General features: G+C 37.4%; 1 protein-coding gene across 3 annotated transcripts; it reads right to left on the reverse strand.

The window, feature by feature from the left end:
- Positions 1-229: 229 nt before the first annotated feature.
- LOC127544580 (leucine-rich repeat-containing protein 14-like) lies at positions 230-22,717 on the reverse strand. Of its 3 annotated transcripts, XR_007949479.1 has the most exons (5): positions 22,536-22,717; positions 16,358-16,716; positions 10,547-11,170; positions 8,245-9,815; positions 230-7,266 (listed from the first exon to the last, which is right to left on the reverse strand). XR_007949479.1 is itself a non-coding variant. In XM_051971257.1 (4 exons), exons 2-4 carry the CDS (start codon positions 16,663-16,665, stop codon positions 9,260-9,262), a joined length of 1,488 nt encoding a protein of 495 aa, XP_051827217.1. In that variant the 5' UTR covers positions 16,666-16,716; positions 22,572-22,717; the 3' UTR covers positions 230-9,259. The 3 variants fall into 3 exon arrangements, 2 of the variants coding, with proteins under 2 accessions (XP_051827217.1, XP_051827216.1); XM_051971257.1 differs by having other exon boundaries at positions 230-9,815; positions 22,572-22,717; XM_051971256.1 differs by having other exon boundaries at positions 230-9,815.
- Positions 22,718-22,825: the final 108 nt, after the last annotated feature.

A 22,825-nucleotide genomic window follows, 5' to 3' on the forward strand; every position in this document is an offset into this window, starting at 1 on the left:
CACAGAAGACAATAAAGGGTAAAGAGATAACTCCTTATCTATACTTCCTCCCCTGTATTTCCAGTACCTGAGTAAATGGGACTAGTTCCCTTTATCAAAAGGGGAATTTTAGAATGCTGGATGTTCAGGAACCAGCCCTGACATGGCTTCTACCCAATCCTAGAACCAACCAAACCCAGTAAGATGGTTAAAAGTTCCATCCTGAAGGACTCAAGAATTAGGAATAAGATTGTATTTTTCAAAAATTTTTATTTGGCATCTATTTCAATTTTACAACAACAAAAAGTATATTTAAACATGCACATAGCAATGGCAACTTATCAGCTTTCTCCTGATCCTTCGGATTCTCTATATTAACATATCTATACACACTTGCACATAAACTATATTCCTTCTATGAATGTGGTATTTGACTTGAAAATACAATTTTTTAAATGGCACTTCAGTTTTGATTTTTTCAAATGAAATTACTCATTTTGTACTTTCACTTCCACATATTCTTAGTGTTTATTATACTGCATGGAAAGTCACCTTAATGTTAGTGTGCCATATTCTCCCTGACTCTAACCCACCCATTCCTCAACAGTTGAGCATTTAGACCATTTCCAGTTTTTCCATTATTACAAATAACACAGCTTTAAACAATTTTTAACCATTTCTTTTAAAGATATTTCCTTGGGTGGAGATCCCCAATATTAGGATGACTCATTGAATCACAACTATAGCCAAGTTTATAATTCTTGCCAAGCACTGCCAATTTGTACTTCAGAAAGAATAATCTGGGGCAGCCAGATAGAGCAATGGATAGAACACTGGCCTGGAGTCGGGAGGATCTGATTTCAAATCCAGCCTCAGATGCTTAACATTGAGTAGCTGTGTGACTGGCAAGTCACTTAACCCTGATTGCCTACAATTAAAAAAATAATATAATAATCCCTTTGTAAGGTCAACAACACTGTTCCCTTACCATTCCCACCACTGAGTTTTCATAATTCCCAAGTTTTCCCAAAATTGGTGTATCACATTGGTAGTATCACATAATCAGAAGGAAATTTGGAGAGTATCTAACCATAACTAAAGAGAACATGTCCAAGTTACCATCAAGACTAAAGACCACAACAGGACAATTCTATTTGTTGACTTTTTTCTTAATCAAGTTTATACTGCCTCTAAACTTCTTCAATTTTTCCTGGTTCCTCTAGAACCAAAGAACAATCTTCCTAACTCATCTTTCAAACATTTGAACAATGATTATATGTATCTTTAACTTGGAATTGCTGACTTCTTTACATTTTTCTCAAACACGGTGTTGGATTTCTGTCATGTGAACTGCCTAGACATATCTTTTGGCCATTTGCTCAATAGGAACTTGGTATTGCCATTATAAATTCATAACATAATCAAGATGAAATTTTTTCTCATCATTACCCTTATATATACTAACATGTTTTTGGTGTATAGTCAAGCCTGATAACTTTATTTCAAATAATCTATTATTTTACCAAGAATTCGTCTCCACACTTAGGACAAGTATGCTAATGTACTTCTCAACCACGTAAAAAATGAGATTAAAAATGTAGCTCATCAATCTAGTTGGACAATATCACCGAGTATCATATAAGGATCTGAAATTGTTTTCTTTCATATTTATTACTTTCCTCAAAAACAACTGTTGAATTATTCCTTTCCCTATTAAAATAGGTGTTTACTCTGTGTTAACCTTTTATGTAGATTTCTGTACAAGTGCAAGCTTTAATAATTTGGGACTTTTAAAAAAATGACTCTAAGGATTCTTTTGTGAACTCCTCCCCCCTAAAATCCCCCCCCGCCCAGTATAACCTCTGATGGGTGTATTTATTTGCCCCATTATTTTCCAAGTAAAACATACTAATCAGCTCTATATAAATTAGCAGTATCATCAACATCACATTAAATCTTCATATAAATTGGGTCAGTAACACCACTTTTCTCCCCATCTCCAGACAAGGAAGATTCCTATTTTTAAAATTTTTCTCATTGCTTTAGTTTCCTACATAAAATTTTCATTTGTTCATTATTGTGAATATTCACACATATATGTCAGTAATCTAAATGGGATCATTGATTCTTCTGTTATTGTTGCCACATAATGTGAACAATTTTGATATGTTTTATCCTATAACCTATTACTTTGCTCTAATTTGATCATTAATAAAATCTCTTAACTTTTCTAGGTTTACATCACTCAGTGGTGAATTGAGCAGAACTAGAACATTGTGCACAGTAACAAGATTTGGTGATGATTACCTGTGATGGACTTGGTTCTTTTCAACAATGCAGTAATTCAAGGCAATTCCAATAGACTTAGGATGGAAAATACCACATCCAGAGAGAGAACTAGGGAGACTAAATAAGGATCAAAACATAATCATTTTCACCTTTTTTTTCTTTCTCATGTTTTTCCCCTCTTTGGTCTGATTTTTCTTGCACATGATAAATATGGAATTATGTTTAAAAGGACTACACATATTTAACCTATAACAGATTGCTTGTTCTTTTGGAGAGGGGGAAAAATTTAGAACAAAAAGTTTTACAAAAATGAATGCTGAAAACTATTTTTACATGTATTTGGAAAAAAATAAAATATTGGAAAAAAAATGCTATCACTCAGTGATCTTTTCCTTTCCAATGTTTGCCTTTCCAAGTTCTCTTTAATATTTTATTTAAACTGCTAGTTTTTCTAGTACTTTGTCACAGAGTAATGTCTAGCAGGCATTTTCTTACAATTTTTAATAGGAATGGTTTTTTCTATTAATACTTGACTACTAATACAAAAATTTTAAATACCAGCAGGGAGACCACAGCAATAACACAAACATCATACACTATGACAAGGATTTATACCAGGAATGCAGGGCTGGTTCAATATCAGAACAACTACAAACATAAAAGGAATATTGTCTCTTTCCTTAACTTTAAATTAAGAACATTTCTAAACTTTGAATAAACCTTTTATCATGGTGAATAATTTGATTAATTTGATGTTAAGTCTGGCTTAAATGCCTTCCATCTTATTTTGAGACTAAGATCACAGGGGTTAAGATCTGGACCTCTGCTTTCACTAACACAACTTCTCCCAAAAAGCCAGCACTTTCACTATAACTCAGTTTTAGAGAACTGGCTAAAACACTGAAGTTAACTGACCTACCCAGGGTCAAATATCTCATCTGTCAAAAGCAGGACTCTAAAACCCAAGACTTCTTAACTCTGAGGCAGGTGTTCCACTATTTCATGCAGTTCTCAATTATATCTGCTTTGCCCCCCAAAAAACAAACAAGAAAACAGGCAAAGTATACTACCATGTTTAGGAAAAAAAACTGATTTTATTTCCTAAGTATTTTTTCAAGAATTGATCCTTTCAATTTTTTTTAATGTCTTGCTGAGTTAATTTAGATGTTGTAATTATATAACTATCTGGCTTTTTTGTTACTTAATTTCTGTGACATTATAACTATGCACAGTATTACCTGATGTTTTAAAGTTCTACAACTTGTTCTTTTTCTCAGTTTCATTTATAAAATGGGGTAGTGAATTTAAGCTGGATACTACTGAAAGTACTGATTAGTACTGAAGAGTACATAATAGTGTTTTCTTTACATTGTTAAGTATGTGATTTTTCTACTTATTTGGTCATTTTCTGACGATGTGAGACACCATAAATATTAATTCTTTGTTCCTGCAGAACTGTAGCTTTTTCTTCCACAAATTATATTATTGAGGCATGTCTATTCATCATCATTTTCATTTTGTTATTCATTATGCCTTTCACATATAACATTCCTACTTCTCTCAAAACAGAGTTCAAATCAGAAAAATTAAATTTGCTATTTTTAATGGATGGCCCTGTTTTTCTTGTATTAGCATATAGACTGCTGATTTTTATAAAGTGACACGGTATCATCAAAAGCACACTGGTCTTGGAGTCATAAAGCATGAGTTCAAGTACTAGCCAGAACTAGCTATGTCATTATGTAAAAATTTCTAACTCTAAATGAATAAACGTATCAGAATACTTATTACCTATGTGACTCTGGGCACTCTGAAATACTTCAACTTTCTGGGCTTCAATGTATTCATCTGTAAAATGGGATTATGAAGATAGAGCTCTTCAAGTCTTAAGACATTAAAGAAATGTGAACTACTATTATCTGTTTCATTTTTTAAGTGTTTCATGAAGACATGTTATTGACATATAACTTTTATAGGATTTGAGTTAATACTTTCTGTTCTAACTATAATATGTGACATATCTTATCCTTTTAAAAATCCATTTTTGTTGAAAACTAGAAATGAATTTTTTAGGAGGTTTTTCTAATCAGAAGGAACTGTATTATTTATTATAATTTTACATAGGTGTGTACACTCATATGACCGTAGACCCATCTTCTCCCCTTCTTTTAGAGACTTAGAGCTGTGTTCCGAAGTTTGTTTACTCTTTCCTCTCCATATCCCTTCTGTATTATTGTCTTAAATTCACAAAATAATTCACTGATATCTCCTTTTCAAAAATAAAAACATTATATTGCTTATGTTTGATTTTATGTTGTATGAACTTGTAAAATTTAAATCTATTTCCTCATCTAATAACTGAACAAATGTAAAGCGCATCCCTGGTCTTAATTGTTTAATATTATGTCTTTAAATATGTTGATGTTGTCCCAACACATTTCAAAAACTTATGGAGACGAAATGAATATGGTCTTCTCATAATGATTTCTGTATTACTTATTTATATGGATATTCTTCTGACTTCAGAAAGGATGTTTAGTTCTTTGGCACTCTATTTACCCCCAGATTTTACCCCATGTTTTATGTTTTGGTTTTATGATGTTTGGAGGCCTTTTCTTTCATCTCCTATTATATCTGTACATAATTAGAGGTTGTAATCTTTTATACAGGATGTGCCAAAAAATTTTAAAATATTGCTAAAGCACTAGAGGCTTCATGTTATTATAGCTTTAAACTTCACTTAAGACTTCTGAAGCACATTATCTATACTCTTTTTTTGTTGTTGCTTGGAGAAGTCTCCCTTTATCTGATTTTGGGAATTTCACTTTTTTGTGCCATGGAATCTTTTGGTGCGATTTCTTCAACAACAAAAGCTAATGAATTTCTTCAATTTCTAAAACTGGTTTTGTTTTCAGATATGGAAAACTTGTCTAAATTCTCAGAAAACTATTTCTATATTCAGCTGTTTCTACATTTTGTAGCATAGATGATCCTAAGCCAGGCCCAGTTAAAACCCACAAACCCCTTAACAGTAAGTTCAAGGTCCATTTAAACCCTACTTTAATCTTGGAAATGCTTGTTCCAAGAACTGGATCTGACTTTTATCACTTTAATTCTGAATGATCCTTCATATTTTCAATGCCAAATTTGATTCCCGATTATCCTAGTCTTTACTGCTAAAGATCCAGAACTATCCAGGAAAGTTTCTTGAATTTGTCCTCTTTCCTTTTAAGATTAGGCCTTTCATGTCCTTAAAAACATATATCCAATCTCTCTTGTCCATTAGTTATCAAGTGAGTTCTGCTCCCCAACCTTCATATGTTCCTGGTGCTTTGACATTATTACTTGTACTGCAGAATTTTCAAATTGTGTTTTCACCAACCACTTTCATTTTCTTTTTTAGATTCAGGTTGATTTTAAATATTCTGGTTATATTTATTTTCAACATTTTCATTTTTCATTGAGGGCATGTTCTAAGCTAGATACCCCACATTACTTTTTGTCTCACCATCTTCCCTGAAATCTTCAAAATTAACACCCATTTCCTTTCACTTCCTCTGTATGGTAGAAAAAAGCTGCTCTATATTCCTATTTATTCCCTGGGAGTCCCTTAAATTAAAAAAAAAAAAAAAAAAGCAATCTCTCTCCCCCAAGAAACCTTTTCTTGCTACTAGGACTGAGGGTACTGCATTCTCTTACCCAATGAGCATGATTATGTCTCCCACCAAACCCTACACGGAACCCCCAGCAATTGTATTAATAATGTTCCACAACAGTCACATATCAAGGCACCAGAGCTATACCAAGAGCTAAGAGAAAAAATCACCATTATGTCTGAACAAGAAAAATAGACTGCATAGTATCATAAGAAATATATGAATTAGGGATCAGAAAATAAGAATTTGAACTCTAGCTCTGCAACTTCTGTAGGTTTTAGTTTCCTAATTTATAACATCAGGAGGTTGGACTAAGACAATTTCTAAGGTTCCCAACTAAAATTTTATGTTTGACCCTTTGATCCAAAAAATGGTTGAGAACTGGGATTTCTAGTCTATTCTCAGGTTAGCATATTTCAAGTCAGGCATGAAGAACTCTTTCTTACTGATTTGCCCTTTGATAACCTTGAGCTATATACACAGTCTTCTGAAGCAAATAAAATTATATTTACCCAAGTGTTAAAAGTCCACCTAGTGTTGGTATTAAAAAAATTCCTTTTATGTGGATCCTTAAAAAAATTCAAAGCTCCCAAAATAACCTGAGTCATGTTATGTAAGTGTCCAATTCAATTAAATCTATCAAAAAAGTATGAACCCCTTGGGTTAAAAAAAAAAAAAAAACTACAATGAATTCAGACACATGATTTCCTAGGTTACAATGGCAGACACTCTATTACCCCTACTCTCCATAACTAAACCATGATACAAGTTGGTTGCCCAATGTCACCTTTAAACTACATCCTAACCTGGGATCTATGAACTTGTTTAAAAAAATTTTAACTGCATTTCAATATAACTGGTTTCCTTTGTAATTCTATGTATTTTACTCTGAATTTAAAAACATTATTCAGAAAAGGGATCTATGGGCTTCATCAGTAACAAGAGGGTCCATGACACAAAATGTTAAAAACTCCTACCCTAGATCTATTCCTTAGATTAGAGAGGTTCTTAGTTTCAGCAGAATTATTCAGGTCAATCCCCTGAAATCAGACTCAGAATCAGAAAAACGATGCCTTCTAAAAATATTTAAAATGAACTAACAGCAGGACTATATGTACTATATTAGCCACAGATTATAAGGGTAGAGATATAATCTTAAGAATGTTAGTGTTAACCCCAGCACAAAAGAAGCAGATAGATGAACACGGGCATTCTAGAAATCCAATCATTATACCTGAATGTATTAAAGAGTAATAAGATAGTTTTTTAACTGATAGAGGAAGAAGTATTTACCTGATAATTTCTGAGTTCATTTCACAAGTACTGGGAGAACTTTAAGCATCTGAAAGAATGAAAAATAACTGCATAGGAAGCAAATATTTTTGAGTCCTTTCTTCAGGCAAATTAATAGTTTGAAAAATAATTATTCAAGTAAATTTTAAATGTGTACATGTGTCCAAAGGTATGAAAAGTTTTGTATGCAATGTGGGAGTTTAAAGTACAAGAAAATATTCTGCCAACTGATGCATCTGCTCTTTATGTGAATTACATGTACACTGTTATCCTAGAAGTGGAATAATTTGGAGACTAATTTATTCCAAAATCATTCAAGATTTCTCACTTGTCTAGAGTTAACAACTATGCTTTTGAGATTAAAATAGGAACTAAAGAAAATGTGAACCATGCTAAGAAAAGGTGTATATGTATAACTGTATTTTTATTGTTAATCACTGAACTGCTTTCTGGATATAAAATCCAAGCTGGCTTACTTTTAGTATTATCACTTAGTTTTCACCCAGGCAATATGCTGTAACTGGCAAGGAGTTTTCAACACATATGCAAAAGTAGAAGGCATAAGCAATAAAAATACACCCCCTTCAAAGAACAGCAGGAGATGCAGGTTTTACCTAACTTTACTTGCCAAGCATTAATGTTCCTTCAAGAAACAGATCACTCCCTATAGCAACCAAAGGAGAATTTCCGGCAAAACAAAGCCTTCTGGATCTATGCCAAATGGTGGCCAAGCTACTGGCTCTGCAGAATCAAATCCAAACAGTAAGAAACTTGTTTGGATTTTATTAGAATGAAGCTTTCTAACTTGGAAAGGTATAATATGTTGCTGTTTGTAATGTGTTATGTGAAGAATATAAAGAAATCCAAGAACCCGACCCTCAACTCTAGTGGCCCCCTGGAACACCCTGGCAGAACAGAACCCCTTTTAAATAAAAAAAGGGCACTCATTTAAGGATAACTTCAGTCAAGAAGAAGGATTCACACCTAGTTCCTATGTGATGCAAAGTTTTCCCCAATGGGAACCCACCTTAAATATGGACCACAATTTAGACATCTTCTCCTAAAATGAACAAGAATTCAGATAAAAACCTGGGAAAAGACTCCTGGAAAAAGGAGCCTTTTGGAGAACATTCCAGCTCTTACACAATCACCTAGAAGATACAATAGGAAATATATATCAAAAAGAAGACATCAAAAAACACAGGGGGACCTCACAATCTAAAGATAGAGATTTCTATTCTGGTACAACACTGGTGATTTGAACGGTTAATTCAAATATCCCCAAACACCCACAGAATTTAAGGGGGAATGCTAAGCAAGTTCATGCTACTTGTTCATAATATTAGTCCTTTATCCACAAAAATGTCATTATGGTTCAGAACTAAAGTAAGCATATGGAGCCCACAGAATGGCTAGAGTTAGATCCATGGGGACTCGGAAAGCAAACCCTAACACCAGCATTCCAAACTGGCCAGGGAAAACTCCTGAGTCTCCTTGGTATACTTAACCATTGACTGAACACTATAAGACTTTTAAGTGCTCACCTGGGTTAAATCAGCCCAGTATGTCCTGAGGACACAGGAATAAGCCTTATAAAGTAGAAAAAGATGAAGGTTCTCTCCACACCCTTGGAATGAGTATAAGAGAGTAAACCAGACACATGTCAGGACAACCTTTTCTGAATACCTGGCCTAGCTCATCTGGTATCCTTGATAGGACCCCGTAAGCCCCTCCGACCCACTTTTGATAGACTAGAAGGTAACCTAGGTTTTCATAAACCTGGTGGGTTCTCATAAATATCACTCCAACAGAAATACCCTCCCCAAACCCTCCCATCCCCAAACTAGAAAGTTAGCTCCATGCCCCTGCTAGACAAGCCGGAATTCCTAGTATTTAAAGATGACAAGCAGCAGGAGAGAAGGCCTCAAGACTCCTTGTGGGCCCCTAAGAATCAGCACCGGAACTACCGGTGACAGCCTCTCCAATCCAGGGAGGATGGATGGCCACAAGGTCCTCTCCATCCCTGGCAAGCAGACCACCAGTTATAAGCTAAAGTAGTCAGGCATGTTGGGACCGTAGACATCCGTGGTCCACAACACATTAGTGCGGTCAGCTGACAGGAGCATCTGGCGTAATTCAGCCTGAACGTGGGCAAACTTCTCCTCATCCAGCAGGATAGCAGCAGGGGGTGGCCACGGCAAAATCTCATAGCAGTCCACGGGGAATGGATAGACGACCAGCTGGAGCTCAGACAGGACCTCTGACCGGACCAAAAGGGTTTTAAGTCCAGAGGTAGAGAGAGGATTGCCATAGAGACCAAGGTAGCGGAGATGAACACAGCGGCACAGGCTTGGAAGAGTGGAAAGAAGGTGGGTATCCATAAGCTCACATTCAGTCACATTCAGGAGCGTCAGAGAGACGCAGACGGCCTTCAGCACAGACTGGAAGGGGCCCAGGAGGGCGCCTGAAAGGTTGTTCCCGCTGAGATCCAACTTCTTCAGGTGGGGACCGTGTGGGCTTTGGGCCAGGTACCTCAAGTCTGTGGGGAGGAGATAGCAGAAGGCCACTTCCAGGCTCTCCAGGGGATCCTGCAGGGCACTGCAAAGAGAAAGACGAGCCATTATTTGCTATCAAAACCCAGAGATTCACCCATACTGGAGGGACAAGTGAAATTTTGGTCTGCAAAAAGCTTTGCCCCCTGCTGGGAGATACAGGTTTTGGCCACAGGGGCATTGAAGGAATGGGGAAGAACACAGTAAAAAAAAACAGGTTAATAAGGATAAAAATCCTTATGCTATAATGATCATTAAGATTATGAAACTTTTAGAGGCATAAAGAACTGACAAGTCAAACACTTAACACTTCCTAGTTGTGTGACCCTGGGCAAGTCACTTAACCCCAATTGCCTCAGCCAAAAAAAAAAATAATAAGCAGCAATTGTTGGGGCAGCTAGATGGCTCAGTGGCTAGAGCACCAGTCCTAAAATCAAGAGGACATGAGTTCAAATCTGGCTTCAGACACTTAACACGTCCCAGCTGTGTGACCTGGACAAGTCACTTAACCCCAACTGCCTTAGCCAAAAAAAAAGAAAAAGAATTGGCAAGGCTTTAAGAAGGTAAAAGTAGGAAGACTTTTAGGTAAGTTTTGATATCAAAAGATCTCTAGCCATCTAGATGATTACAAGGACTACATCTTGTAACATTTTCTCATGGACGCAATCAAGAACTGAGTTAGTGAAATCAGCATAACGTAGGCCATGGAAGAGGGAGTCACTGAACTGTCACGAGCACAAGACAATAAGAATAAAGCTGTCTCCCAGGTCCATTTACCTGAGCAACTGACCCAGCCGACCAGAAAGGCAAGAGGAACCCAAATTGAGTTCTCTGAGGCGGTTCAACTTGTTAAGCTCTGTGATAAACAAACGGAAGCTCTCTTCTGCCTCAGAGGAGAGCTGCCAGAGGTCCACATAGCTGTATTGAAGCTTCAGGCTCAGCAAGTTGTTGAACTTCACGATCGAAGCCATGAGTTCACACAGGCCAGATAACTCGAGGCTGTTGAAACACAGGTCCACTCGGCGCAAGTGCATGGGGTCCAGTAACTCCAACATGTCGACAGTGCTGTTCAAAGGGAGCTCTTCAGCCCGGAAATCTCGACAGCAGAGGCGCAGAGGGCTGAAAGCACTCGTCTGTAGTGTGTCCTTCAGAAAGCCATAGGAGCTGTGGGTCACCCGGAGATCCACCCGAACCTCTATGGGGGTCGGAGTGTAGATGGGCGGGACCGCCTTCCTGCGCTTGGCCCGCCGCCGTCTCTGTCGTAAAGATTTGTTCAGCTGACCCATGATGCAGGTCTGGATCACAGACACAGTACGGGACCACATGGTCATGGTTGTGAGGTCTTCCTCATAGCCAGAATCCAGAATTCCTGTCATGTCCAACAACTGCAACTGCAGCTTCCTAAAGAAAGGAGGGGACAAGGTGAGACCTGTCCTAGAAACCACCACTGCATGGCTGACTACCCTAAAAGGCACAATCTGTCCAATTTGTTCTCGATTTCCCTCTAAGAAGTTAATAGGACTATAATACAGTCAGGAACGGAGAGTTATGGAGGGAACGGCACACAGCCATTCCAACAGGATCTCGTTAAGTATCTGCCACAAGGGAAAAAATAATTGGCTTGACTGTGCTTGAAATCATCACTCTTGAGTCTCAGACTTATTTTTTTAACCTCCAGAGGAAAAAGGGAATGTCTGAGGAAGGATCTTACCATCCATGGAATAAATGAAATAGAAAGGCTCTAAGGTCAAGTTCCTAGATTAATATGACCATGCTGAATGGCACAATTCGAATGGGTTCAGGATGAATATACATTTTCCTAGCTATTTTAAAGCTGTACAATCCACTGGCTCTACTTGTTAAGCCAAAGTATTTTAGAGGCCTAGAAAAGACTGAAAATATTATCTGGTTTTCCCTTTATTTGATAACTAGTGATTCTGTTTCCTGGTTTTTACTTTCCAAACATTTGATTTTTACCAAACATTAATCTTCTGTATATATTTGGTTTTATTTCTAGGAGCCCTCTTTGGCTAGGTATTAGTTCTTCTGCCACCTAAGGTTTACTTTGGTGCCTCATTTATGACATGGTGCCAGGCTTTGACAGCTGAGTAAAAAAGAATTTAAGTCCAGTTTAAGACATAGATTTTATATTTTATCTCTTAGCCCAGCTAAGTTTGGAAATGGTAATAGCTTTTTTTTCATGGTAGCAAAGAAATAAATGGAAACTGAGAGGCGTCCATGCGGATGGCTGAACAAATTATAGGGGATGTGTATATGATGGCATGCTATTGTTCTGTAAGAAATTACAGAGAGGATAGTTTTAGGAAAAACCTGGAAAGACTTGTATGAACAGATGCAATATGAAAGAAGTAGAACTAGAATAGTTATCAAATACAATAGTACTATAAAGTCAAATGATTGTTAAAGACTTCTGAACTCTGATCAACACAGTGGAACTAACCACAGTTACAGAAGACTCATGATGACATTCAATTCACCTCCAGACAGAGAAGTAAAAAGACTCGAGTGCAAATTGAATTATATTTATTTTTTTGGATATGGCTAAAATGTGGGAATAATTTAATGATCTTTGTTTTATTATTTTGTTTTTCTTTTTTTAATTTCTTAGTAGAAGAGAAGGAAGTGAGCAGAAAATTGGATTAAAAAATTAAAAAGGTAACTACTAGATGAGGAGGCAGGTTAAAATTCATGAAAGTGCTTAATAAGACCATAAGGGGCTATCATCCTTATCACAAACAGACAGAGATAAAGAGTTCATACAATGATGAAATCAAGAACCCTTAAAGCACTGTAGCTAAATTTTGGGTAGTTTTGATGGTAACTGCCTTATAATAGATCCATTTCTATCATCTTCTTCCAGATTCCAGACCCAAGCTAAATATTCTTGCCCTCTTATTTTTTATATAAACTATTGATATTTTCATTAATAATTTTCATCAATAAATTTATGAATTAACTCCAAAAATATAGTCATTTCTTACTATGCTGATCTTATCCAAATGTAAATAACAACTGTCCCTCTAACTTTCTATGGCTTTCATTTTTGTCAATAGAGTTTTATAACTATTTTTATAAAAGATCAAATGAGTGTCTAGATCAATTAATTCCAAAATATCTGATGATGTCTTGTTAGAAACAGAATATATTTTTTAAGCTTCCTTGATCTTTTCTGGTATTAACTTAAAAACAAAAACAATTCCTATGATTCAAGTTAATTCGTCTTCTTATTAAAGGCTAGATTTTCTATGTTAACATTTTTATAGTGCTTATATGCTAGACACAATGCTAAGCACTATGTAATTATCTCATTTGATCTTCACAACTCTGAGAAGTAGCTATTATTACCTCCATTTGACACATGAAGAAATTGAGGTAAGCAGAGATTAAATAACTTGCCCAGTGTGTCTTAGGCTGTATTTGAACTCAATTCTCCCTAACACCAGATCTGGCATTCTATTGGCTACACAATCTAATTGCCAATAATATTGGCCATCTCCAAATACTATCTTGACCTCAATTTCCAATGTTAAGTTCTTAATTTTTTTCCTTTTAGGAGTGTTAACATTTTTAGTATTTTATATTCTGTTGATCTGTCACTTGACAGAACTGAGTTTAAAAAGATTATGATATCAATCCAATCCAAGTTATTCCCAAAAAGAATGCCCATTATATTATACTTAACAAGTGGTAACCCAGAATCTGCTAAAAGACCTCCAACTGGGAGGGAAGGAGAATCCAGCACATCTCAAGATAGCCCATTTGCCTTTTAGACAGCTCCAGTTGTCCAATATTAAGTGTAAATTTGCTTCTTTGCAACTTTTACACATTCTATTATATGACAAATGTCTCCCACATGACAGCTCTTCAAATATTAGAAGTAAGTTAGGATATCCCCACGTCTTCTCTTAGTCAAACTCAACTGAACTTCATGTGACAAGGCCTCGAGTTTCCCCTACCACCCTGAGCTTACCAATGTCTTTCTTAAACTTTAGAGCTCAAAACTGAGCCCAACAATCCAAGATGGCCTGATTAGAGAAGAATACAAAGGGACTATTACCTAATGCTTAGAAATGAGGCTCTCAGTGAAAGTGGAGATTGCATTAATTTATTTGGCTGCCGTATCACACTCTTGACTCATGTTGGGTTTAGTATCCACTAAAACTTCTAGGTCTTTTTCAGACAAATTCAGACAAAATGGAATCAAATTATCACTCTGACATCTTCTACTTAAGCAGGTGATTTTTTTTTTTACCCAACTGTAAAGTTTTACACATTTATTCATACCAAATTATATCTTATTAGATAAAATAGAAAATTCTCTTTGGCATGTAAAGCTCTTCACTACCTAGCCCCTTCCTACCTTTCCAGTCTTACATATTTTACAACCCTCCATACACTGTACCATTCAGTTACACATTAACCTACTAGTTGCTCCTCACACATGGCACCATTTTTTAAAAAAATCATTTAAACTAATAATCATTTATTTTCTCTCCTTTCTATTCCCCAATGGGAAAAAAAAAACCACAAAAAAACAAACCTATAAACATACATACTCAAGCAAAACAAATTCCCAGACTGACCACATCAAAAAAAGACCTCTCATTCTATCACTTCCATGTTAGGAGGTGGATTATCATGATTTTCATTGGCCTGATCACAACCTTTCCACAAATTCTCCCTTTGCATTATTCTTATCTATGTCTTTCCCTCCATTTTCCCCTTAAAAGTCTTTTTTTCTGGTTCTTTTAATAGTACAAACCTTAACTCTACTTCCAACTTTCTCATTTTCAAAAATTTCACAAGAGATGTCAGATAAGTCTTATCTAAGTAGCAATTTCTAGTACAAAATGCCAGCAAGTGTCTTCTGCTTGAATGCCACCAGTGAAGCTGAACTTCCCCCATTATACTTTTGGACAACTCTGTTGGAATATTTTTACCCTTTCATGGAATTTCTCTTTTTGTCCTCAGAAACAAATGATGACACACAAAAGCTGCAATTATTTTCATGATACTTGTTACAATGACTAATGGCTAGAGTGCTGGGGAAAGAAGAGCAGGCCTAGGTAATAACAAATTTTGGTTCAATTAGGGAGAAAAGCTGCCAGGACTTCTTCCATTGCCTCCCTGTTTGCATATTCTGTGAAGATTTTTAGGAAAGATGATCAAGTGTTCTTATAGTGCCTGTGACTGCACCAGGAAAGCAACTATGCCATTTAATTTGCTTCTTGGGGAAAGTTTATGAGCCTTTCTTCCATTTAGTGCCAAGTTATTACATCTTGATTTCATTTATAAAAACTGTCACTATGGATATGATTCAATTCCAGCATTTACTCTGCTCATTAATCTTGAAATAAAGATCATGTCATTATATACTTCAACAACAATACTATATGATGATCAATTCTGATGAACATGGCCATCTTCAGCAATGAGATGAAACAAATCAGTTCCAATATGACAGTAATGAATAGAACCAGCTACACCCATCAAAAGAACTCTGGGAAATGAGTATGAACCACTATATAGAATTCCCACTCCCTCTATTTTTGTCCGCCTGCATTTTTGATTTCCTTCACAGGTTAATTGTACACTATTTCAAAGTCCGATTCTTTTTGTGCAGCAAAATAACTGTATGGACATGTATACATATATTGTATTTAATATATACTTCAACATATTTTTAACATGTGTAATCTGCCATCTGGGAGAGGGGGTAGGGTAAAGGAGGGGAAAAATTGGAACGAAAGGTTTTGCAATTGTCAATGCTGAAAAATTACCCATGCCTATATCTTGTAAATAAAAAGCTATTAAAAACAAATAAATAAATAAAGATCATGGCTACACGTTTGTGTAATTTACCTAAAAACCAGGTGATCCTAAGTACATTCTGCCCTTTTTTGATATTGTTATCACTATGAAGGAGTAGGAAACCTTACAATCTTAAAGGCTACGTTGCATTTTTAAATTATTTCCCCCACAGAATGTAAAGTCTTTGAGTGAAGGGTTGTTTTTGTATTTTCTATGCATAGCACATAGTAGATTGTTTAATAAATGCCCTGTGAATTAAATAATTTTAAAAAATTATTTGATACAGTTTTCTTTATTAAAGATATTTCTAAAAGCAGTTGTTTTCATTGTAAAAAGCTGAAAATCACAGTATAGTATTATCTAATAATCGGGTAATAGTTGAAAAAACTCTAGTAAACCAAAGTACTAGATAAGTACTAATAATATAATAATAATAAATAAGGACTAAAAAGAAAAAGATATGCAAAAAATGAAAAACAAAAAAAGCAGAGTTGGAGCTATATATAACAATAAAACTATAGCAAAAAAATATATGCACAAATATAGGGTAAAATGAACAAAGGCATTTGGAAAGAAAAGTAACTGTTTAAACTGTTATAAATTAAAGTTTGTTTATTTAGTTATTAAATAAATTACTCATCTTGAAGGAAAAAATTTCTGAATATCATCAGTGATTCATCCCTCAGCCCTAGGAAGATATCCTACATGCTTTTTTTGCTGGGCCCACTACACACCAGTTTCCCCAGCTCACATTACCTGCGAGGGGGTGGCTCCCTCAGTCGTGCAGAGAGCCCCAGGATCACAGCCTGAACACTCTCTTTTGTTGGCCTTTCCTGTAGTGGAATCCGACGACAATCTGAATTCTCCCGCAGCAGCTGGTGGAAGCTCAGGAGAGGGAAAGGCCACATCTGTACCAGCTTCTGCAGCACCAATGTTTTTCTGTCTAAGAAGGCGGCCTTGAATAGCACTGCATACAGCTCCTGGGGCAGGAATGCCAGGGCCTGGCAGGCAAAGACCTGGTCCTGGATCACCTGACGGGCACACAGGAACACTAGGGAATGCATGGTTGCAAGCAATGTACATTAGAAGTCCAGGAGGCATAGAAGGGGAAGCACCTGCCAAGAGAAAAGAGAACACTTAAAAATTAGTCTTACAGGTTACCATGACATTCACCCACCTGGCTCACATGCAACTGCTATTTTATATCTCTGAAGAATCAAAAAATTCAACTCAGTTTTTACTGGGTACCTGCAATGTGCACAGCCCAGAATTACTGTAGGGTCCCCTCTCTTCCTTAGTTTACTACTAACAAAGCTTTCTATCACAGTAGATCTACAACTGAATTGTTCCAATTTCCTCCTTCGGGTCTTCATTTAGTCAGTCTCTCTTTTTTCTATTCCAATCACTGGAGAAAAAGCTTTAGAGAGAGAGCACAGGTGGAAACTTTCAAAGGTCCTTTCTCCTTTTGGGACTACCGACAAACTCCCAGCAGGTATAAGACAAAATTGGAAGGCACAGATGGATGGCATAGTGATCATAAATAGGGGTAATGAGAGGCTGTTAAGGTAAATCAAAAAAGCATTTATTAAGTTCCTAATATGTTCCAAGCACTGGGCTAAGTTCTAGAAAGGGGAAAAAAAAGTCTCTACTTGAGAACTCACAGTTTAATAAAGGAGGCAACATGCAAACAGATATGTATAAACAAGCTATATACAGGTTAAATTAAAGATAATCTCAGAGGGAGTAACTAAGATTAAGAAGAACTGAGACACTCTTCTTGTAGAAGGTAGGGCTTTAGGTGAGATTAGAAGGAAGCCAAATGAAGCTGCCAGAAAATAAAGAAAAGTGGGGGAAGAGAGAAAGATGGGGAGAGTTCAAAAGAGGGACTGAGAGTACCTATGTATTGGAGAGGAATAGTAAATTCATTCAACAGAATCAATAACCCAAAAGATTTGATTAAGCTTGACAAGGGAAGGTGGGAGGAGAATGAACTGAGTAGGGCAAAATTTAATAGGGATAAATGCAAAGTCACATACCTGAGACAACAAGAACTGAACTGTACAAGATGAAGAAATTTTGGCTAGAAAGAAATTCATGTATATAATTCAATTCAGTAAATATTTACTAAGCACCTAATGTATGCCAGGTACTGTGCAAAGTGCTAGAGATTCAGATAAGAAAAAGACAGCCCATGCTCTCAAGGAATTTACAATCTCATAAAGCTGAAAAGCAAGAGTAGTGGAAGATTTGGACAGCAGGGAGACAGCAGGGAGAACCTGACACGCGGGTCCAATATTCTACCTCAAGATAATATCAGACTACAAACTTACTAAGTCAGCAATATGTGGAAACCAATAAAGTTAATGCAGCCTTTGGAGACATAAATACTAGTATTCAGAACTTGAACTATAGGTGGTTCACATTTGAAACAGTATTTTGGTATGAATATGTCATTTTAGGAAAACCACTGGTAACCAACCCCAAGATGTATTAAAGAGAAGGGAACTAGAATGGTCAGGGAGATCTAAAACCCTGCCACAGAGGGGTTGTTGAAAGAAATTCGAGATGTTTAGCATGAAACAATTTAAGGGACCACAGCTTTGACAAGCTGCCAAAAGTACAGGCAAAATTTCAGAAGAGAGGTCAGCACCTGAGATGTGGAAGTCATCCAACCAGGTGTGGCACATAAATAGGGAGAAAGACATTCAAAAACATTTTGAGGTTTGGGTCTTGGCTCAACATATACAATCTCAATGGCCCAACTATTCTGAGGAAGAATAGTACTGTGGAAAATGGATTTGTGATGATCCAAGTTTATGTAGAAAATCATATTTGTTATCATGAAATACATAAGTGCCTAACATAAAGTAAGCACTTAATAAAATGCTAGTTGAATTAGACTGAACAGTGATCTTCTTCCAGTAGGAAAGTCCCCTCAGGACAATAAAATAATCAGAAAGGTATTTGGAGAATAAATAGGATCAGAACTAGAAAATTATTGTCAATGATAAACTTGAGCAAGTCCATCAGAAATGCCTCTTTGGTCTGTAGAAGAGCTTGATTGTATACTTAAGAGACAACAACACTCCTAGCAGCTTTCTTGCCATTGGAGACACCATGTCAACAAGAAGGCATTCAGTTCTGTAACACTGTTTGTTTTTTTAACTAATTAATTTATTTTTGGTAGAAATTGAAATGTGATTTTTTTTGTTAAACATGGTAGAAATATGTTAAATCCAATATATGCATACATATTTATACAATTATCTTACTGAACAAGAAGAATCAAATCAAACAGGAGAAAAAAATGAGAAAAAATAAAATGGGAGCAAACAACAAAATAAGAGTGTTATGTTGTGATCCACACTCAGTTTCCATAGTACTTTCTCTGGGTTTAGATGGTTCTCTTTATCACAAGATCATTGGAACTGGCCTCAATTATTGAAGAGACCACGTCTATCAGAAGTGATCATTGTATAATATTGTTGTTGCCGTGTATGATGATTGCCTGGTTCTGCTCACTCACTTGGCATCAATTAATGTCTCTCCAGGTCTCTCTGAAATCATCCTGCTGATTATTTCTTACAGAACAATAATATTCCATAACATTCATATACCATCACTTATTCAGCCATTCTCCAATTGATGGGCATCCATTTTCCAGTTTCTAGCTACTACAAACAGGGCTGCCACAAACATTTTTGCACATACAAGTCCCTTTCCCTTCTTTAAGATCTCTTTGAGATATAAGTCCAATAGCAACACTGCTGGGTCAAAGGGTATGCACAGTTTGATAGCTCTTTGAACATAGTTCCAGATTGCTCTCCAGAATGGTTGGATCCATTCACAACTCCACCAATAATGTGTCTCAGTTTTCCCATATCCCCCCCGACATTGATCATTATCTTTTCCTGGCATCTTAGCCAATCTGAGAGGTGTGTAGTATCTCAGAGTTGTCTTGAGTTGCATTTCTCTGATCAATAGTGATTTAGAGCACCTTCTCATATGACTAGAAATGGTTTCAAGTCTTCATCTGAAAAATGTTCATATCCTTTGACTATTTATCAATGGCTTGAATTCTTATAAATTTGAGTCAATTTTATTGACTATTTTAGAAATGAAGCCTTTATCAGAACTCTTGAATGTAAAAATGTTTTTCCAGTTTATTGCTTCCCTTCTAATCTTGTCTGCATTAATGCAGTATCATTTTGAAAATGCAAATCTGTTCCAAGACAAGTGATGTATTGGGGGAATAATTTGAGAATAACTTAAATTTCACATTTGTTCATGTTTGAGTTTGTCATCAGCATTGAGAGTATAGAAAACACATTGCTTTACAATAAATCACAATCTGTAGCCATTCTTTTCAGTTCTTTTCAAGATAAAATGTCTCCAAATCTTAGACCTTAATTCCACTGACAACGCCTTCTTCTGACTGATAGCCATCAATTTTGCCAGCCACAGCAGCCAGATACCGTGGATTCCACCATTATTTATTAAGGCATACATGCATTTCTTAGTCATTTAAGATGGATAAAACTATGCTAATGTTTTCATTTGGTTCATCTTTTTTATGTATCACTGATGAAGTTTTTTAATGTTGTGCCCCAAGTCCCTTTCCCCCATAAGACTTGTGGTCTTAAACTGCTTGATTTTGTATATACAATGTTTAGGAAATTTCATACTATTTCATATTATGGCAACTAGATGGCGCAGTAGATAGAGGGCTAGGCCTGATGTCAGGAAGACATTCTAAATTCAAATCTGGCCTCAGACACTTAATGCAGCTCTGTTTTTGCCTCAATTCCACATCTATAAAAAGAACTAAAGAAGGAAATGACAAACTACTTCAGTGTCTTTGCCAAGAAAACCCACAACTGAAATGACTGATCAATACAAGTCGCGTTATAGCAGATCTGACAATTCTGTTGTTCTTTGAGCCCATGATCCCACTCACATTTACTTACAGCCTCTTTCACAGTTCATTATATACAAGCTTTCTTCCCAATCACCCAGCCTCACATCACCTCTGACAACTGTTCTAAAGTCTGGTAGAGTCTGGGATAAAAGATTTTCTAGAAATCATCTAGTCCAGAGTTAACCTTTTTGTGTCATGGAACCCTTTGGCAATCTGGTGAAATGTATGGATTCTTTATCAGAATAGTGCTTTTAATAATAGAGAGAAATACTAAATTTCAATCAGAAGTTAGTGAAAATAAAGATAAAAATTTCTCCCAAGTTTATGAACCCCTTAAAATCAATCCACAGACAAGATTCCAGGTTTAGAACTCTTATTCTCTTCTCATTCTTGTTTTATATAAGAGAAATTAATCCAGAAAGGAAGTGTTTTGCCCAGGGTCACTAGCATTAGTGCTAGAGATTAGCTCCCACCTTAACACAATAAGAATTTTCCTAGGTAACTAGGAGGTTATTGGGAATCCAAGCACCTCCAAGGATTCAGAAAGCAGAGTAGCAATGGTGTTGCTACCCCATGAGATGAGAGGCAGAAAAACTGCTCAAGCTGCCATTTGGGCTCAGGAACAAAAGTTCTGGGAAAGGGAGGGAGGAAAGAAAAAAAAGGGGGAGCCACATCCTTTCTTCAGATGTTATATATGCCAAATAAGATCATACAATTTTGCTCCCCAAGACCCAGTTTTCAGGATTCCCAGCAAAACTGAAAAAGCCTCAAACCACACCCCTCTCCTCCAGACATCTGATCTCCATTTTTCCCCTAGAAAAGGGTTCTCAAAGTATGATCCCTGAAAGATTTTCAAGGTAATATTAAAATGTCTTCATTTCTATCATGGCAAATATGGATAAATAAAATCCACTCAAACAAAAGGTCTTTGGGGAAATCCTCAATAATTTTTGAAATTGCAAAAGGATCCTGAGATCACTGCTCTGCAAAATGTCTTCCGTATATTCATCTTCCCTCACAACCCTTTAGCAACCCATTTGGGTGGCCTATTCAGCCCTTATCCTTCCTGCCTCAGATCCCAATTCCCTCAAGTAGCTTCGGCTCCACCCTTCATGCTTTACCCAGCAACCACCAAACCTCAAAGTGCTTCCTATGCAGTCCCTCCTATGACAAATATAATCATACGCTATTGTATCTATATTTGCCACTCCCTCCCACCCAGAAAATCGCTATTTCTCTTCTCCCCTTTAACCTGCTCTTTGTCTATTTCCCCTGGTCTGCAGTCCCCCTCCGCCCACTTTCTAAAGCAGCCTCCCCTCCTGCTCCCTCCTCTCTTCCTGCAATCTTCATTTTTACCTTAAAATGTCCACTCCCCTTGTCTAGCCCTACTAGCCTGAGCCCTCCGTCACAATTTGAATGCAATCTCCATCAATGCCTGCCCCATCCTTATCGTTTTGGCTTCCCTCTATTCCCGCATCTGTTCCAAGTCCATTTCCTCGAGCTTGACATCGCCCCTTCTAAATACAGCTTCCATTACTGCAACGCCCTTTCTTCCCCACGAAGCCTTCATTCTTCGCCCCCCTCCAACCTGCCATCTTTAGTCTTTATCTGCCTCCCCGTATGTTCCAAGCATATTCCTCCCGGCCTGAGCCCCCTTCTAAATAGCTTTTTTTCTCCCGATCCCCCCACCCATTCTCCAATCCAGCTTTCATGTACCCATCCTAATGCAATCTGCACTCCTGTTCCACTCCCCTCCCCCTCCGCTCCCCTCCCATCTGGCTCCTCCAGTCTAGACAGCTCCGCTCTCTTTTGGGGGGGACGCCCATCCGCACCTCCCGAAAGAGTGTGGGGAAGGTGCGGGGGGCTGCACCCTCCTACCCCTCTCTTACCCCTCTCCCTTTCCGCCCCTCCCGTTCTCCAGGGCTCCCCCAGTCCGCGGCAGCCCATCTGTCCCTCCTAGGCCTAGCCCTAGGTCCCCACTGCATGCCATCCTCAGCCTGGCTCTCCTCCCCTCACCCTCGGTTCGCAGTCCAGCGGGTCCGACTAGCTCACCCCGGAGCCGCGGGGCCGAGCCGAGCCGTACTTCACCCCCCGGCCCGGGTGCGGCCGCCGCCCTCGCCGCCGTCGTCGCCGTTGTGATCTACCGCAGTTGTTATACTTGTCTATTTCTGAGAAACCCACCGCCTCCCTCCGCCACGAAAAATAGATCCGGCTTGGTACGGCAGCAGGGCGGGGCTGGTGATGCAGGATGTTCCCATTGGCCACCACCCTTTAGATTCTCTAGGATTGGTTGGTTTGGCTCCTCC

Source organism: Antechinus flavipes, chromosome 1 (genome assembly GCF_016432865.1).
Source record: "Antechinus flavipes isolate AdamAnt ecotype Samford, QLD, Australia chromosome 1, AdamAnt_v2, whole genome shotgun sequence".
Lineage (NCBI taxonomy): Eukaryota > Metazoa > Chordata > Mammalia > Dasyuromorphia > Dasyuridae > Antechinus > Antechinus flavipes.

What these genes read in the sequence shown, in the direction of transcription:
- LOC127544580 (XM_051971257.1), bottom strand. Translation starts at nt 16,665, where the DNA reads ATGCATTCCCTAGTGTTCCTGTGTGCCCGTCAGGTGATCCAGGACCAG. An exon ending in AGGGAGCCACCCCCTCGCAG is followed by an intron (nt 11,171 to 16,357) that starts GTAATGTGAGCT and finishes TCCTTTCTTTAG; the next exon opens with GAAGCTGCAGTTGCAGTTGT. An exon ending in CGGCTGGGTCAGTTGCTCAG is followed by an intron (nt 9,816 to 10,546) that starts GTAAATGGACCT and finishes TTCTCTTTGCAG; the next exon opens with TGCCCTGCAGGATCCCCTGG.